The 19144-nt window shown below is 46.6% G+C and overlaps 1 protein-coding gene across 1 annotated transcript; it reads left to right on the top strand.

Moving 5' to 3' along the window:
* Positions 1-1165: 1165 nt before the first annotated feature.
* RSAD1 (radical S-adenosyl methionine domain containing 1) lies at positions 1166-9856 on the top strand. Its single transcript, XM_011365055.2, has 10 exons — positions 1166-1401; positions 1820-1953; positions 2053-2257; positions 4336-4701; positions 4905-4968; positions 5388-5535; positions 5737-5791; positions 6495-6598; positions 6787-6938; positions 9726-9856. The coding sequence occupies exons 1-9, from the start codon at positions 1267-1269 to the stop codon at positions 6902-6904; spliced, it is 1329 nt and encodes a 442-aa protein (XP_011363357.1). The 5' UTR covers positions 1166-1266; the 3' UTR covers positions 6905-6938; positions 9726-9856.
* The last annotated feature ends 9288 nt before the right edge of the window (positions 9857-19144 follow it).

Here is a 19144-nt window from a genome sequence, read left to right as displayed (position 1 = left end):
TAACAGCTTTATTGAAATATAATTCACATACCATCCAATTCATCCATTTAAAATATACGATTCATTGATTTTTAGTATATTCACAGATATGTGCCACCATCATCAGTCAACTTTAAACATTTTCATCTTACAAAGAAACTCCATACTCTTTAGCTATCATCCCACATCTCCTTACTCCTCCATCTCCTCCTCAACCAACCCTATATATATATATTCCATTGATAAGCGTGGAGAAGCCAGATAAAGCAAGCTACAGCTTGACTCAAGAAATAAAAACAGCTCCTCCTGTTTGCGGTCCGTACCTCCCAGTGTGTCTGCCCCAGGAGCAACTGCCTTCTCTTTACCTTTTAGAAAATGAAGGTAAGTTTAGGAGATTCTGAGGCACTATGCTAGGTGCTTTCATATACATGCTCTCTTGAAATCTTCCCAACAAACTTGTCAAGTAGACGTTAGCCCCATTTCACAAATGATGAAACGGAAACTCAGAGAGGTTTGGCGTCTTGCCCAAGGTCATGCAGCTGCAATTAGAACCCAGCTGTCTGATTCCAAAGCCCACAATCTTTCCACTTCGTGGGACAGTTCAGGTGCCTGCTTTCTCAGCCCCTCACCTGAATCTCGTCTCTCTACCAGATACTATCCATGACTCTCCTCCCAGCAGGTGCAGGGGAGGGGGAGGGAGGGTTGGCCTGTCTCCAGAGCAAGCAGCTTCCCCTGAGATTTTCTGCTCCTTCATTGTCTAAGTGCCCTCTCCTCCCATACTGACTCCACGGCCCTTGTAACGACTGCCCTACATCACAGAGCTGATTGGCCTGGTATCCACCACGTGCTGAATTAATATCTGTTGGCTACTGTCTCTTCTTGGTTTGACTCTCTCCTATCTTATGCACCTGTACTGTGGCCTGGTCTTATGCAACTGGATTTCCCCAGCGCTTAGCTCTGTGCCAGGCACATAAAATGTGAAGGAGTTCAATGAACGATTTACGAATTCCTGGATGGGTCAGGGAACTGTCCCCTCAACTGGGTGCGAAAGGAGGGCCCGTGGCTCCACAACCTTCTGGCCACCAGCGAAAGGAAAGCCGGGCGGTTGCGGTGAGCGCATCGATGCCCGGCAGGTGGCGCCGCACACCTGCGGCCCCGAACCGCGCCGTCACGCAGCCGCTCTTCCTTCCTCAGGGGCGGCCCACCAATCCGACTCTGCGCACACTGGGCGCGTCGCGGGCTCGGATCTTCCCCCGCGCACCAGGCTGCCGACCCTCAGTGCGTGCTATGGTGCTCCCTGGGGTCCGGACTGGTGCCGGGGCAGCAGCGACCAAAATGGTCCAGATGCGCTGCCGCGTGGATGGCTCGGAAAGATCTCAGAGTCCTGGGCCCGGGACCCAGCGCGCGGCGGTTTACGTCCACGTGAGTGGGAAGGAGGAGGCGCAGTTCGGGGGACAAGGCCGCGCCGGCCGTAACCCACATAGTGACTTTTCGCCCGTGAGCCGACATGCCTACTTTCCTCACCCCTAGGCGAGGTCTCGGATAGGACCTGGTGCCGTGGCAGGGAAATGTCTGGGTCCGGGGACCTGAAGTCTCTGGTGCTCACCAGCTCGGTTACCTTCACCATGTGAATTTACTTCTTAACTTCAATTTTGTCCTATTACAGTGGACATAATAATCCTTCCTAGTCGGGCCTCCGTTGGGGAATTGTGGCTCTCATGGTGTAGCCACCGTTGATGGATCTGGAATGGGGATGGGGATGTGTGCGAGTGAACCCCGGAACTGGCCAGGGCAGCCCGCGGTCACCTCTCGCCCCATTCTATACACCCCCTGTTCCCAGTGGCCCTACTGTGAGAAGCGCTGCAGCTACTGCAAATTCAACAAGTACATATCCCGCGGCGTGGAGGAGGCTGCCATGCGGAGCTGCCTGGTGACTGAGGTTCAGACGCTGCTGCAGCTTAGCGGGGTGCGGCGGTGGGTACTGGGGTCAGATATTGGGGGATGTGGATAGAACAGGTGCAGGCATCCCAGAGCGCTCCCCCAGGTCTCATTTTCTCCATCCTCTTTCCCCAGGGTGGAGTCTGTGTTCTTTGGTGGGGGCACCCCTAGTCTAGCCAGTCCCCACACTGTGGCTGCTGTCCTGGAGGCAGTGGCCCAAGCAACCTACCTGCCTACACACTCCGAAGTCACATTAGAGGCCAACCCCACTTCTGCCCCAGGTTCCAGGCTGGCAGCATTCCGGGCAGCAGGAGTCAACAGGTTGTCCATTGGCCTCCAGGTAGCCGGTCTTACCCACCCCATCCCAGAGCACCCAGCCTTTCAGTGCTGTCTCTCCTCTGGTCACATTCATTTATTGGGCAAACATTTATTGAGCTCCTCCTTCTGGGTGCTAGTAGGTACTGAAAAGTGTATGGTGACGTTTTTATAACTATGTAATTGTTTGCTTTTGCGCTAGACCATAAACTCTATGAGGCAGAGATCATGTGTGCTTTTTTTGTTCATCACAGTAGTCCAAGCACCCACCACAGGGCCTGACACATAGTAGATGCTCAAAAAAGATTTGTTACGTGATTGGAGACCAGGAGGAAGCAAACAGGTGGTCAGATCATTGCAACCTGCTAAAGTCTCTACAAAAGGTACAGACTGAAGAGAATCTCAGTCTGATGAAATCGTGGAAACCTTCCTGGAGAGGTGATGTTTGAATGAGGAAGAGGGTGTGGGAGGAAAAGATACAGGATATGGAAGAGCCTTTCATGTTTTGGGGGAGCTGTGAGTCATTCCTTCTGATTGCAGAGGTTGGAATCAAGGAAGCCTTCAGCACCATTCTAGGGAATTTGAGGTTTTGCCTAGTGATGACAGGGGAGCCATTGAAGTTGGGAAAAACATATTCCTCTCAGGTTAATCCCTGGTATTATTTCCATGTCCAGTATTTCTCTATCCGTACCCGCCCCCCCACACACACCCCACCGCCCTTCTAATACATGTACCACTTACCACAGAGTTTAGGGTCAGGGCCTTGTCCTGATGGGACATACTGAAAGGGACACGTCATTTCTGAGATATTCTGCCCCTAATGCATATATCTTGAATCTATTGTGAGGAAACCTCAGAAAAACCTAAGAGACTTAGTGTGTATGTGTGTAGTAAGAATAGGTAACATGAGATCTATCTTAAATCTTTTCGTGTACAGTACAGTATTGTTAGCTATAAGCACAATGGTGTACAGCAGCTATTTAAGACTTATTCATTAAGAGACATTTCGAAAATCAACTAGCCTTTACTCTTCAAAAATGTCAGTGTCATAAAAGACAAAGAAAGAGAGGATCTAGACTAAAGGAGACTGAAGAGGCAGTCTCAGAGAGCTGAGTGCAATGTGTGACCCCAGTTGGATCCTGGGTTGGGTTGGGAAGAGGAAATTACTACAGCAGACATTACTGGGACAGTTGGCCAAATTTGAATATGACTATGTTTTAGATAATGGCATTGTATCAATGTTACATTTCCTGAACTCTGTAATTGGATTGTGGTTATGTAAGAGAATGTTCTTGTTGTTAGGCAATACACACTTAAGTATTTAGGGGTTAAAAGGTACAGTATTTAAGTTAATTAAATTTAAATAACTACCAGGCAAGTGCTCACTACCGTGTGGCCAGTGGCTACCATATTCTACTAAAATATCCTATATCTGCACTGACCACATACCAGTAAACACTTGGAATGTGATTATTTTACTTTAATTATCATAAAATTTAAATAACCACATGTGGTTAGTGCCTATTGTATTGGACAATGCAGATATAGAACATTTCCATCATCGCAGAAAGATTTTTCGACCGTGCTGGTCTTAACTTCCTGTCAAATGATTCAACATAATAATAATATGTGTGTATATTTGCAGAGAGACAAAGGAAATATGGCAAAATGTTAGTTGGTGAATCTAGATGAAGGTGTTTATTGAATTTTTCTTTTAACTTTTCTGTAGGTTTGAAATACTGCAAAATAAAAAGTAAAATTAAAAGACTCTTGGCTTTGGAGTCAGACAGCCCTAAATTCTAGGTCCGACTGCCATCATATGACCTTGGGCAAGTTACTTAACATCTCTGAACGTCAGTTTTCTCATCTGTAAAATGGAGCTAATGTTGGAGGGTTATGGGGACAAATTAGATATTGCATAAATATTCTCGGCACATAGTGACCCTTCAATGCATGGCACTCTTGGTACTGGTTTGACCATTTGCCTTCCAGCTCTCTGCCATGTTTTGCATTTTCACCTGTGTGTCTCTATTAAGATTGGTTGGGTGTTTTTGTTTTCTTCTGAGCTGGCCTGTGCACTTACACTGGACCCTCTCTCCCCAGTCCCTGGATGACACTGAGCTCCATATGCTGGAGCGGACACACTCGGCCAGCGATGCTCTGCAGACACTGGCAGAGGCCCGGAGCCTCTTTCCTGGGCGCGTATCTGTGGACCTGATGCTGGGGCTACCAACACAGCAGGTGGGGCCGTGGCTTGGGCAGCTCCAGGAACTGCTGTGTCACTGTGATGACCACATCTCCCTCTATCAGCTGTCCCTGGAGCGGGGCACTGCCCTCTTCGCCCAGGTGCAGCAGGGTACCCTTCCTGCCCCTGACCCCGAGCTTGCTGCTGAGATGTACCAGGAGGGCCGGGCAATCCTTCGGGAGGCTGGCTTCCGCCAGTACGAGGTCTCCAATTTTGCCCGGAATGTAAGTCCTGGGGTTGGTGGCTGAAGGCAGGAAGTGGGCAGGCTGAGGCCTGACCTGGGAAATGTGGCCCTATGGGGAGAAGGGTCTCTGCTTGGTGCTCTGAGGCCTGAGGTAGTGGGACATTATAAGTAGGTGCCCCTTACCTGAGTAGGAATGGGGCCACCTTCTTTGCTCTGCACTGACTTTTCTCTCCCTCCCCACAGGGGGCACTTAGTACCCACAATTGGACTTACTGGCAGTGTGGTCAGTACCTTGGCATTGGGCCTGGTGAGTCCCCTGTGAACTATAAAAGGGATGACTCAGGAGTAGAATGTCATGGCTGTGTGATCTTGGGCCATTTATTAACATCTCTGAGCCTCCGTTTCCTCATATGTAAAGTGCAGCAAAATATGATGCTGTAGAGCCGTCAAGTGTACATTTTGAGGTGCTTGATAGAGTGTCTGGCACTGTGGTCCTCAGTCTTTAGCGTGCATCAGAATAACCTGGAAGGCTTGTTAAAACCCAGATTGCTGGGCTCTACCTCCAGAATTTCTGATTGGACAGGGCCGGAGTAGGGCCTGAGAAATTACGTTTCTAGCACATTAGATTCTGTTGATCCAGGGACCACACTCTGAGAACCACTCAACATCTAGCAGACACACAGTGTTAGCTGCTATTAAAGTGAGGGTGGTTATTGATGTTGTCAGGGGCCCATGGGCGATTTATGCCCCAGGGGGCCGGGCGCTACATCCGGGAGGCTCGGATCCAGACCCTGGAGCCTAACAACTGGATGAAAGAGGTGATGCTGTTTGGTCATGGCACCCGGAAGCACACCCCCCTGGGCGAGCTGGAGCTGTGAGCATCTGAGGGAACAGGGTTCTTCACCCGGGGTTCCCCTGTACCCTTAGAAACCTCTTTATTTCCTGCCCTGCCCCACACTGCATGACCCTCATAAGTAGCCCCTTACACACCTATCCCAGCATAGGGTTTGAAGACTGGAAGACTGGAAGAAGCACAGGTCTCCTCTCCAAGACCCTTTGATGGTTTTCTTTTCAGGCTGGAGGAAGTTTTGGCAATGGGGCTGCGCACAGACGTGGGGATTACTCACCAGGTAAGGGGTCAAGGGCCTCTGGCACACTACTTCCTCCTTCTAAGTCATGCAGAATCATTCTCTCTCATACTCTTTCTTCACACACACACACACACACACACACACACACACATCGTTACCATTCCTCTGGGGTTGGCAGCTGGAGGTTGGGCTTTAGTGCCTGATGGGCAATGGGGTGCAATGGTGAGAACCCTAGACTAGGGCTGCAGAGACCCAGGCTCTCTTTCCTGTTCTATTGCAACCTTGGACAGATGTCCTTTCGTCTTTGAACTTCAACTTTCTCAGCTATAAGGAATAGACTAGATTAAGGGTTTTCAAATGTTTTTAAACAGTGCAGAAAGCTCAGATAGGAAGTGTACTATATGATCGATCAAACTCTGAGCTGCTCTGGCTGAGTCAGGGCCATAAAGCCCTGGCTGGGGCTGGCCGTACCCTGAGCAGCAGGGGGTGGTGGGTGGAGGATTGAAGGGAGACCTGGCTTGGTTGGGAGCCGGGTTTTGACCTGAACATGGAATAGGAGTGAATGTGCCCACCTCCCTGCTGTCCCATGGGCCTGGACCTGGTATGCATAAGAGTCAGTTACTGAGCCCCCTGTGCTGGACTGGACCCTCCATCACCACACGTCCAGACCCGTGGCCCAGAGTAGCCCTGCCAGCTGCCCACCCTGTGGTCCCTGCACCTCTCACCCTTTTGGTCTCCCCAGCACTGGCAGCAGTTTGAGCCCCAGCTGACCCTCTGGGATGTGTTTGGAGCAAGCAAGGAGGTGGACATGCTACTGGAGCAGGGCCTGTTGCTGCTGGATCACAGGTGTGTTGGGGTGGGAGTGAGGGTAGTTAAAGAATCCCAGGCCCCGTATGTGACTACAGATCACATATTTGGGAAAAGTGCAAAAGACCAATGAGGAGAGGCCTGTGGGTTCTGGGTGACACTGGTAAAGAGTGGGGATTGAAATTGGTAAGATGCAGCAGTCATATCCAGGCTTCTTGATTTCCCAGGGGTCTTCGGTGTTCCTGGGAGGGACTGGCTGTCCTAGATTCTCTGTTGCTGACCCTTCTACCTCGACTCCAAGAGGCCTGGCAGCAGAGAACCTCCTCATCTGTGCCAGGAAGATGACCAGATGTTTCTGTGTCCCAGGACACTATGCCAGGTAGGCTTGGAGGATAGGGCTGACACTACAGGCACTTCCCCTGGCAGGTGCCATCTCAGCTCTAGTCATCGCCTGGCCCTGGCATCCCCAGGGAGCCAGCTACAGTGAGATGAATGGGAAGACCTTTCTTGTCTGGGAACTGGCATCAAATGTACCCACCACTGCTAGGGAAGGAGTAATGGTTTCTGCAGGTGCCTCTCACTAGTGACCTCTAAAGCAAATCCTGGCTGGCAAGAGATTCTGAGGAATTTAGCTCTCAGGCTTCCAGCCCCTACAACATAGGACGGAACATAGAAGGGACTGAGGTATGCTGTTGGGCCCATGTGTGTATCCAGCACAGCAGCCTGCTGGCCTCTGAGAAGAGTGAGAAAGGTCTGAGCAAGCCTTGTTCCTTCTGTTTTGACAACCAGGATGTGTTTGGGGTGTCAGGAGCCTCACAGACCCTCCCGAGTTCCCTCTCCCAGTCCCCTCTCTCCTGCAGCCTTTCCCTTGAGAGAGTGAAGGTGGGGGAAGCAAACAGGGAAAGGAGAGGGGAGAAGAATTCAGAAAGCCCCGGAGCCTGATAATTCTCCCCTGGCCTCTTACTTGCAGAAATGGTTTTATTTAAATAATGTAATAAGACCATCTGGAGCCTTCCTTGACTATGGTCTTCTGCTTTGTCTGGGTTCCTTCGTGCAGTGTGAATCCCGATTTGGGGGCTAGAGGCTTAGCGTAGGCTGAGATTTCTTCCTGTTCCCTGACTCTTATTGACGCAATGATTTTAGCATCCACTGATGATCCTTGCCTAAATCAGTGATTAGAGTGAGGGTTGCAAATGTTGATTTCTGACGCTGTCATTCCATCTACATTCATTAACTGGCATTCATCCACATAATAGAGCTTTTCCTTTTTTTGAAGGGCTGATAGTCTTAACTTAGAAATTGTATGCAGGGCATGTGTATATGTGTGTGTGAGAGAAAGGCATTTGCCTGTGAGGAAACTTCATAATTTTTCATATCAAAGTGTATCATGATACCAAAAGTAATTTAGTACCCCTGCAAATCGGGGCATGCTAAGCTCAGCCTGTAGCTAGCTGGGTGACTAAGGATGGGGTTCCCCACCCCTCAGAGGTGAGCACGTGTACTTCCTGTGTGCCTAGTGAGTGTGAATATCAGTCCTTTTGTGACCTTGTGGTAATGTGGTAAGTGTTACCACCTCTCATTTATTCATGAAATATTCAGCAAGTACTACTGGCGTGCCAGGCACTGCACCGGGCACACAGAGAGGAATAGACCTGTCGCAGCCCTCAAGAAACTCACCTCCACATTGGTAGATGTGTAAAGAGATAAATTTCAGGCTTATCAGTAAGGGTGTGCAGGCAGACTTTAGAAGCCTGTGGCCCATTTGCTTCTCAGGCACTGGGAGCAGGAAGGGGGAATACATTTTTCTTACTACCTCCTCTGGCCCTGGTGCAGTTTGCAGGTGACCTGTGCTGCCTGGGAGAGCCTCTCTTGTGCCTTCTCCTGATCTTGATATTCAAGAAGTGAACACAGGGCCAGAGCAGGTGCGACATCAGATAACCTGGGCCCACTCAAGTTTCTCCCAGCGGCCAGGGCTCGTGCCACCTGAGATGCCCAGGCCCTCCCTGCAGGGCACCTCACGGGGCCTGTGCAGACAGCCTGGACAGGAGACAGGGCCTGGTGTGGGTAGCGTGGATCAGCTTCTGTTACTCAGCCTGGTCCCACCCCACCCTACCCGCCCCCCTCCCCCAGATGAATCAGAATCTCCCGAAGGCGGAGCCAAGGAATCTAGTTTTTAAATGCTTCCTAAATGGCTCTAATGATCAGGCCAGTTTCAGAAGCCCTGTCATCTCCTGCCTTGCATCCTGAGAGGCCAGAGTCAGGAGGAACAAAGGAGACACAGCCTACCTCCAGACATGACCTAGCAGAGTGGGGTCCTTCTCTGAATCCAGGCCTTCCATGGCTCATTCATCAAAGGAGTTCTCCTTCACAGTGAGGCTTTTATTGTCATTTTTCACCTGCCCTACTAAAAAGTCCATGAACACAAAAGGAATGACTAAGCTACTTTGGTGATAAGAGGAGTTGGGGAGATGTAATATGTGTGAGTGTGTGGTTACAGCTTGAAGGACCAAACCTTCTGAGTGCAAGGCCACTAACAATTATAAAGCCCTGCAATGGAGTCTCTCCCCTTACCCTACAAAGTATTAGAAGTAGGCAGGACAGCTTGTGTAATTTCCATTTTACATATGGAGCTATTCAAACAGACCCTCTAACTGGCCTCAAGTCATATAAATAGTAAGTAGCAGTCTGGCATAACATTTCTGTACATCCAGAACTGTCTGTTGCATCTTCATATTATACTTAACCATGGGTCCAGGTTGACTTATCTCTTAAATTTGGGAAAATCCTGACCTCTCTCTGGCCCCTCTGCCTCAGGCTTGAAGCTGCCATCTTGGCCTGGTGCTGCTAGCCCAGATTCGGTTTCTATATTTTCCCTCCTGAAAGGCCCCAACAATGAGAACTCTCATGTACCATCCCCATGAGGCCACCCATTTCCTGGGACAGAACTGCATTTTGCAAAGAAAAGGACTTTAAATCATAGGATTGCTATAGAATGAATGTTTGTGCCCCTCCCCCACTAGTACACACACTAGTACATATGTGGAAACATCCCCAAGATGGGGCCTTTGGGGGTGATTAGGTCATGAGGATGGAGCCCTCATGAATGGGATTATTGCCCTTATAAAAGAGACTTCAGATAACTCACTCTGCCTTTCTACCATGCGAGGTCATGGAGAGAAGACAGACATCTACAAACCAGGAAGCAGACTCTCACCAGATACTGAATCTGCTGGCACCTTGATCTTGGACTTCCCGGCTTCCAGAACTGTAAGAAATAAATGTTTGTTGTTTAAGCCACCCAGTCTGTGGTATTTTTGTTAAGCAGCCCAGATGGACTAAGATAAGGATGAACTAACTTGTGTGGTAGATTGTATTATTGTTCAAAAGGTTTACCACCCTTCCTGGAGTGCGCCTCCCTGAGGGCCTGTGGGGTATTACCTATCCCTGTTCTCTTGAATTTAGGAAGGACTATGAGACTTGCCCGCACTGACTGTAAGAGCCAGTGGGTGGTCCACCGTTTCCTCTCTCTGCCACAGAGACTTGCATTGTTCACACAGAGATTGTGTCCGGCAGCGGAGCAGCCGACCACAGTGACGTGAGGAGGAGTGAGAAATTCACATTTACCGTTATAAACCAGTAGATTTTGGGGGTTATTTGTTACTGCAGTATAACTGAGGCTAAACTGACCGATACAATTTGTAATCCCACCACTCAAAGTTTAATCGCTGTTAAGATTTTGGTGTATATCTTAGCAAAAATTCCTATATGCAGATAAACATATTTAGGTATACAATCTTAGAAAAATGAGATAATACGCATCTTTCTTTGGAGCCTTCTTGTTCTAGCTAATATGTGGTAGGCATCCTTTCATATCAAATCTGTATCTATATCCAATTTTTTTTAGTGTAGCTTTGTAGTGTACCACTGCATGGTTATACCAAAATTTAGTTTACCAATTCCTTTTTGGTGAAACCGAGGGTTTACTTTTTGATTTTTATAAACTCTGCGATGAACATCTTATGTAAATATTTTCATGCACTGGCTTGATCATTTCCTTAGGTTTAGGATAAATCCCAACAAGTGGGATTGCTGACTGGGGATACTCACATCCTTTGTTTGGATACATGATGCCTAACTACCCTCCAGGAAGCCTGCATAGTTCACACTCTTGCCAGCTTGCCGGTGCTCATTTCTCTACGGTCTTGTCAACACCAAGCATATCTACTTTTCCAAATGATTCCAATCTGGAGAGCACTGTTAACCCTAGCTTTATAATCAGCTAACATACTGCTTCCCCAGCTTTGGCAACTATTTTGTTCATCTGATTACTCAAGTCAGAGAGGAAGGGGGACACAACCTTTGGGGCCACCCAGGTAGAAGACCAAACTGGAAGTGTTTGCCAGTGTGTTGCTTCTGAATTTCTCTTATCCAGATCCCCCTTCTGGGAGAATCTCAGATCTCCCTTCTATTTTATCTTTCCCTGCTCCCCTTTCTTTTCCCTGCAGGAATTTGTAAAGCCATTCTTTTTTTAAATTACACAAACAGCATAATAGGAACAATTCTAAATGAAAAAAAAATAGAAAGAAACAGATACAATCAGTGGCCCCAACAAATTAAACAGTCTTTATTTGCCCATATTCCCTTCCAGTTCTCATCCAAATGCATGCAGGACTTTTGCCCAGTTGTGCTCCTGGCACAGATCTCATTTTGCATTCTGCCCCTTTTGCTCCTCATTCTGCCATAATCATTTTTCTATGTCGTTAAATGCTCATCACCTTGCTCATTTTAATTGTTGCACAAAGTTCCAATCAGTGAACAATTTAATAATTATTACCCTAAAGTAAGTCACTTAAGTGGTCCCCCCATTTTCCCCTATTATAAATAATGCTGTAGTGCATGTTTTATGGACATAACTTCTTCCTTCATTTGAGTTATTTCCTCAAATCAATTCCCAAGAGCGAGATAGCTAGGTCAAAGGGTATGAATGCTTTAATAATACTTGGTGCGAATTGTGATGTTGTTTAACAAAGGGCTTTTCTTTTTTCTTTTTCTGCTCAAATTTCAGAATGCTTTTTCTTTTTCAACCATATAGACGAAAGAAGAATTCTACCCAGAAATTACCATTACTAACATTTGGATAACCATCCCTCCAGACATCCCTTGATGCATAGATATAGATGTGGAAAGGAAAATAATTTTTTAGAAAAGGGATCATACTCGTGTGCCAATTTTTCAACCTGTTTTTTTTTACTCAACAACATGTTCTGAGCTTTTCTAATTGGTTCTGCCACCATCAGTGCCTATGCAATAGCATAATATAGTACAGTAATAGCTGTAAGCCAGGCACGTGCCAAGAATGTTATCTACATTAACTCATTTAAGCTCCATAACAACCCAATGAGATAAGTTCTATTATTATTATGTCCATTTTGCAGATCCCAAACAGGAATTCCTGGTGCCTGACAAGGCAGAGAAACCTGTTGTTTCCCTGTGATGCTGAAACTTGTCAGTAGGTAACCCTGAGCTTCTGGAAAATTTTCCCCCAACCCAGTGTAGAACTTGCCACCTCCCAGGTACCTGGGAGGGTTTGTGCTACAGGGCAGACTGACAGCCTCCAGGCAGCAGCACCCAGGAAGGAAGGGCCCCTCACTAGGTGACACCTCTTACCACCACTCCTTGCTCTCCCCTATCAAGTCAGACAGGAATGGCACCATTTCTCAGGTGGCTGACCTGTGCAGGCAGAGACCGCCCCATCTGCTTCCCAGATCCCTAACACCTGGGACACACTCCCAGCATGTGCCTTTCCTTTGCCCCCACCTCCAGATTAGGTCTCTCCTGGTGCCCGTTGCTCCTCATCCTTCCCTAGACCTTGGGCCTCCTTACCTCCATTCCTGCTGTGCCTGGCTCAGCCTGCCCTTGAACCCGACCAGCTTACACAGGCCTCACTTGCTTTGCTCACCTTTCTTACACTGATTACGACTGCAGTGAGGGGCCAGAACCCCTTTCCAAAAGACTTGGCAGCACTGATGGGGGACAAGGTGGGCAGGGCCTCAGCTGGGGGTGGGGTGCTGCTTTAGATCAATGAGGAAGTTGCTGTGGAAACGCCCCTCCTCCCAGTCCCCACCCTGAACTAACCCTTCAGGTGAATTTACGAACAATACAAAATGAACTATGAAAACTGTCAAGCAGGTAGTCCTGCTTGAACAAGGTCTGAAGCTCAGAGGATAATTAAAAAATCCTACTCATGCATACCAGGTTGAGCACCTGTGAATTGTTCTGGCCTGGGCCCTGGAGTGTAAGTGCTTGTACTCAGATCCCAGCTCTGCCTCCTGTTAGCTGCTTAATCTCAGGCAAGGTGCTTAACATATCTATGCCTCAATTTCCTTATCTGTAAAATGGGGATGCTAGGGATAGTCTCTATCTCATGTGGTTGTTGTAAACATTTGAGAAGACAACTAAAACAACCAAGAAAAGTATACAAATTGGGTTTCATCAAAATTTAAAACTTTTGTGCATCAAATACTGTCAAGAAAGTAAAAGGAAACCCCACAGAAAGGGAGAAAATATTTGCAAATCTTAGATTTGATAAGGGTTTAATATCCAACATATATAAATAATGCCTACAATGCAAAAACAAAGATAAACAACCTAATTAAAAATGGACAAAGGATGTGAATAGACATTTTTCCAAAGAAGTTATGCAAATAGACAACAAACATGTGAAAAGCTGCTCAACATCATCGCAGCCATTAAGGAAATGCAAATCAAAACCAATCCATACTCACTGAGGTAATTATACTTTTTTTAAAGAAGGAAAATAACAAGTGTTGGTGAGTATGTGGAGAAATTGGAACCCTCATACATTGCTGGTGGGAATGCAAAATAGTGTAGCTGCTGGTGAAAACAGTCTGGCAGTTCCTCAAAAAGTTAAACATGGAGTTACTATATGATCCAGCAAGTCCAGTCTTAGGTATGTACTTAAGAGAATTGAAAACATACGTTCACACAAAAACATGTACATAAATGTTCCTAGCAGCATTATTCACAATAGACACAAAGTAGATGCAACTCAAATGTCCATCAGCTGATAAATGGATAAATAAGATGTGGTATGTTTATACAATGAAATACTATTTGGCAATAAAAGGAGATGAAGTATTGATACATGTTACATGGATGAACCTTGAAAGCATTTTGCTAAGTGAAAGAAACCAGACATGAAAGGCCACAAATTATATGATTTCATATACATAAAATGTCCAGAATAGGCAAATCCGTAGATACAGAAAGTAGATTATTGTTTGCTAGGGACAGGGGAGAAAAGGGAATGGGGAGTGACCGCTTATGGGCACAAGGTTTCTTTTTGGGGCGATGAAAATGTCCTGGAACTAGCTAGTGATGGTTGTGCAACCTTGTGAATATAGTGAAACACACTGTATGCTTTAAATGGTACATTTTATGTTATATAACATTTTATGTCATGTGAATTATATTTCAATTTTTTAAAAAAGTACACAAAGTACTTAGAAGGCTACTCAGTCCATGATAGGCACACAGTACAGTTAGTTGCCATTTAATTTAAACTCCACTGGACTTGCGTATCGGTCTGGATCAGGCAGAAGAAAAAATCCTAAAAGGCACATTGCCTTTAGAGATTAAATTCACAAACTTAATATACGTTGGAGTGTGTTGTAGCCGCCAGCCCCCGATAGACACATGGACCACCAGAAACCAGTGAGTTATAGGAAACACACTTTTTATTCAACCAGTTGGGTCTGCCAGGGGTACGCAGAACCCAAATTAAACAGCCCCGAAATGTAGAGGTACAGGGTTTTTAAGCCCTGAACCCCATTCCTCATTCTGTCTGAACACAAAAGTCTATTTTTCTTCTATTTACTAACTGTCAACCCACAGGTCGGTGGTGCAAGCGGGGGTACAGAAGCAGAAAGCTTATTGTTAGAATGTTATGTTCCCATGGGCTATAGCCAAGCAGTAATTTTCCAGCCAGCACAAGTGTAGTTTTTTGTTTTACTTGCTTTCATACTCAGATTTGATTTTATATACTTTATACGCACTTATACATATATAATATATAAACACGTGTGGTTATTAAATTTTATTTTCATGATCACTTTAGATATTTTTCAGGTATGAAATGGGTTCCCAAAGTCCAAATTGCATTTGTTTTTGAAGCTTCAATTGGGTCATAGGTTCAGGGCTGCCATGTGGCTCAGCTAATCTACTCAAGATCAGGCCTGTGATGGAGCAGGATGTTCACTGACCTGGGGTTTAAAGATCCGAGATTGAGGCTTAGCTCTTTTGCTTACAAGATACATGACCTGGGACAAGGCTAAGCCTGCTAGATTTAGCAAAGAGAAATGTAGACACTCATTTACGTTTGAATTTCAGATAAAACAATAAGTATTCAGTGTATGTCCCAAATATCACACGGGACAGACTTATACTAAAAAAAAAAAAATTGTTTTATTTGAGATTCAAATTTAACTGGGCATTCTATATTTTATCTGGCAATCCTAGACATGATTCTTAATTTCTATGAAAGGAGTTTTTGAGTGGAATCATATATAATTCTCACAACTCCCCATTTTTGCCACAGACGAGACTGACTCAGAGAGGTTATGTTACCTAGTCTGAGGTCACCCAGCCAGAAAATTACTGAGGTTTGAACCTAGGTGTGTCAGGTTGGCATGCTCTGCTAAAATGGAACTCAAGACAGATAAGCAGTGATCTACTTAATGATAACATAGGAGCCCTGAGCTAACCTGGTAAGGACAAGATCTCCACAGAAGGAATATTGAAAAAGAATTGGAGAATCAGATTTGAAACTGTTTATATCATTATCTGTATTGATAGGCTATTGTTGTCATAACACATCACCATAAACTTAGTAGCTTAAAGCAACACAAATTTATTATCTTACAGTTTTGGAGGCCAGAAGTCTGAGCTAGCTAAAGTCAAGGTGTCAGCAGAGCTGTATTCCTCCTGGAGGCTCTAGGAAGGAATCCATTCCCTGCCTTTTCCAGCTTCTAAAAGCTGCGGCATTTCTTGGCTCATGGCCACATCACTCTGACCTCTGTTTCCATCATCACATCTCCTTCTCTGACTGTGACCCTCCTGCCTCCCTCTTACAAGGACCCTTACGATAACATTGGGCCCATCTAGATAATCCAGGATAATCTCCCCATCTCAGCATCCTTAATCACATCTGCAAAGTCCTTTTTGCCATGTAAGGTAACAAATTGACAGCTTCCGGCAATGAAGATGTGGACATCTTTGGGGAGCCATTATTCTGTCTATCACACTAGCTAAGGGAGAAATTATCTAGTGGATTTGAGTGTTTGGGCCTTAGCTATAATCCCTTTCATCTGTACAGTTTTCAGAGTACTTACACATCTTTTTTTTTTTTCTGTTTGCATTGATCCTTGGAAGTCGATGAAAGCATTGAAGCCCTTCTGAAAGGGAAGTAGATGGGATTCGGGGTTGGGGAACCAGTTCCTGGGTAACACAGCTAGACAGAGATAAGGGCCCAAGGCTTTTAATTCAGCATCTTCCCACCGCATCCCCTACCGCCCCCAGTTCCAAGCCATGTTCCAAGAGAACAATGAGAACTTTGGTAGGACAGGGCAATTCCTCAGTTATCCCTACAATCTAGAAAAAGAAACCCCAAGGTAAACCAGCTCCCTTGGCTCTGAATCTGCCCTCAGCAAGCAGCCTTCTCCTGACCAGGACAAGGAGGGAGGGACTGGCATGTAAGAAGAGAGCCTTCATTTTAGGGGAGAGCCTCAGCACAGAGCCCCAGAACTCAGTGTCCATCCACCTCAGCATGTCCTCAACAGCAGCCCAGGCAGATGATCCCAGGGCCTGTGCTGGAACTCCTGTACCAGGAGGGCACTCTGATTCTTAGAAGTCTTACAGCAAACCTCCCAGGTGGTTCATAGTTTTGCCCTTGGGTGCTGCACAGAAGGAGCTAGGCTCTTTCCCTGCCCGCCCCTGCAGATATTGGAAGGCAGCTACCATGAATCCATTGACACTTCTCCAGGCTTCCCCCCATCCCTATCCATTATTGATGGCCCACGTGTGCCAGATACTATTCTAGGAACTATGATACAGCCGTGAATCTGACAGGCAAGGCCTCTGCTCCCTAGACCTTATGCTTTAGTCAGGGCAGACAGACAGACTGTATGGAAGTATAGGATAAGGATTCTGAGCATAGCAAAACAGGATGAGATGACAGAGGGTGACAGTAACTCTGTGAGATTGGCACTCTCCCCACTCTACAGAGGGACATGGCCTAGGAAGGGGCAACACTGCAAGGCAAACTAACATTTTGCTCCAAAGTCCCCATTGCTCCTACCCCCTATTTTATGTGGCCCCTAAAATCTCTCTCCTTGTGTCCTCCTCCAGAAGAGATTAAGAGCAATTTGCATCTAGGGGTGGTGCCCAGAGTCTGCATATCACCCCCGAGGCTGAAGTCAGGCCGTTCTGAGAACAGAGTCCAGCTGTGGCCTGACTTCAAGGCCAAGAAGAATGGAAGATTCCTGGTGCATGTTGAGCAAAGGTCTAAGAGTGTGATGTGTCATTAAAGGGGGAAATGACCCAGATGTGGAGAGTGAGCCAGATGTGTAGGGGGGGACAGTACAGACAACATGGGAGAGGGCCAAGTGTGTATGTGGAGATGAGACAGAAGTGGCAGGATAAACTGGGAGGAGGGATCCAGACATGAAGGGGTGAGTTAGCTGTGACAGACTTGAGAAGAGACTATGCTGGCCTCAGGCTTTGGAGGGTGGCTGTCCCTGGAAAGGGATGATGCAGCCTGTGCAGGAAACACACTTTCTATTTAGGGAGGCTGTTTAGCCTCTGCAAAGAGGAGTTGACAACGTGCCCAGCACCTGGCTGGGTGGAAATAAACAGAGACATGAAGCAATAACTGATGTCTTGTCCTCTGTCAACCCAGCCACCTCCTCCTCCCTGAGCTCGAGGAGGTTACTCAGAGTTGCCAAGTCGGGAGAAGACTGCTAAAGCTGTGGGGGCTAAATGATGCTGTTCCCCAAACTTGTGCCTTATCCCTTCCAGGCCTTGGTTCCCACTGAGTCCTTCTCGGGAGTGCCTGCCGCCCGCCCTGCCTGTTGAACTCTTACCTTTAGTGGCCCACCTCAGATGCTCCTCCTCTAAGAAGGCTTCCTTAATATCCATTCTGCCTTTCCCAAGTCACCAGTAATCACTAGCCCTTGAGGACTTACATTAGAATTCGAAACCCATTTTCAGGTGAACCAGCTCTGTGCCTAAGGCACACTGATGATAGCCCACCCCACCCCAGGGGCACACAAACAAACTTCAGAGAATCCCTGGAATTCAATGCAAAATCAAATGTGCAGATGAATGGATAAACAAAATGTGGTATATAGTGGAATATTATTCAGCCATGAAAAAGGCTGGAGTACTGATACATGCCACAACATGGATGAGCCTTGAAAACACTACGCTAAGTGAAAGAAGGCGGACACAAAAGGCCAAATACTGTATGATTCCATTTATAAGAACTATCCAGAATAGATAAATCAATAAAGAGGGAAGGTAGATTAGTAGTTGCCAAGGGAGTGAATATTTAATGGATACAAGGTTTGATTAGGGATGATGAAAAAGTTCTGGAACTAGACAGTGGTGATGGTTTGCACGACACTGTGAATGTACTAAAAGCCACTGCATTGTATTTGTTAAAATGGTGAGTTTTATGTTATGTGTATTTTACTACCATAAAAAAAAAAAATGCATATTTCTGGGAAGGTTTCCTGGCTTCGATCAGATTCTCAAAGGGTTAAGCAGCACTAATCTGGTCTAATAACTTCATGATGCAGATGGTGATACGAAGGCACAAAGAGGGGATGAAACCTGTTCAAAGTCACTGAGGCTGGTAGCTAAGCCCCGCCAGGTTGTGTGTCTGCCTAACCAAGTGCCTCTCCCACTCCCTCCTTCCCTCGTCTTTTAACCTCCACTGAATCCTCCTTAAACATCCCCCAGGCCTCTGTCCTGCCCCAGCCAGGTTTCCCACAAGCTGTGCAACTTCCCAAAGGTAAACGCCCTCCTGAAGCTGGGCGAATGGATTGGAGTTTCGTGAGTGTGTGTCTTCTGTTCTATCTGAGCTCCTAGAGGGCTAGAGAAAATATTTATTTTCCTCCATATCTTGCAGAGCTCCTGTGGCAGCCATGGTCATGAGTTGTTCCTATCTCCCTTCAAGAAAGACCTTACAGTTAGCTGACAGCCCCTGAGGAACATTTTCTGCCCCAGAGGTCCACATGGGGTTGGCCAAGACTTTGTCAGATCTGCAACATAGTCTGAGGCTCTCCCAACCCAGTCCTGCTTCTTTCCCTTTCATCTTTCATGGGCCTTACAGTGAGAGCCCCGAGTGCTCCTGACAAAAAGCCTCTTGCACTATTTCCACCATAGTGACTGTCTACAGTTCCCAGCCCGGTGTATCATAAGTGCTCAGTAAGCGTTCATGGAGTGAACTGAACTGGGGACTCCTTGGATGGTGGAAGGAGGTTGATGCTTGGGCCTCAGAGGGCA

The sequence above is a fragment of the Pteropus vampyrus genome, unplaced genomic scaffold (genome assembly GCF_000151845.1).
Source record: "Pteropus vampyrus isolate Shadow unplaced genomic scaffold, Pvam_2.0 Scaffold104, whole genome shotgun sequence".
Lineage (NCBI taxonomy): Eukaryota > Metazoa > Chordata > Mammalia > Chiroptera > Pteropodidae > Pteropus > Pteropus vampyrus.
This window is presented reverse-complemented; position numbering and strand designations above follow the sequence as displayed.

Coding starts and splice junctions, on each gene's coding strand:
- RSAD1 (XM_011365055.2), top strand. CDS start 1,267: ATGGTGCTCCCTGGGGTCCGGACTGGTGCCGGGGCAGCAGCGACCAAA. Junction 1,402..1,819: donor GCGCGGCGGTTTACGTCCAC/GTGAGTGGGAAG, acceptor CCCTGTTCCCAG/TGGCCCTACTGTGAGAAGCG. Junction 6,599..6,786: donor CTGTTGCTGCTGGATCACAG/GTGTGTTGGGGT, acceptor TTGATTTCCCAG/GGGTCTTCGGTGTTCCTGGG.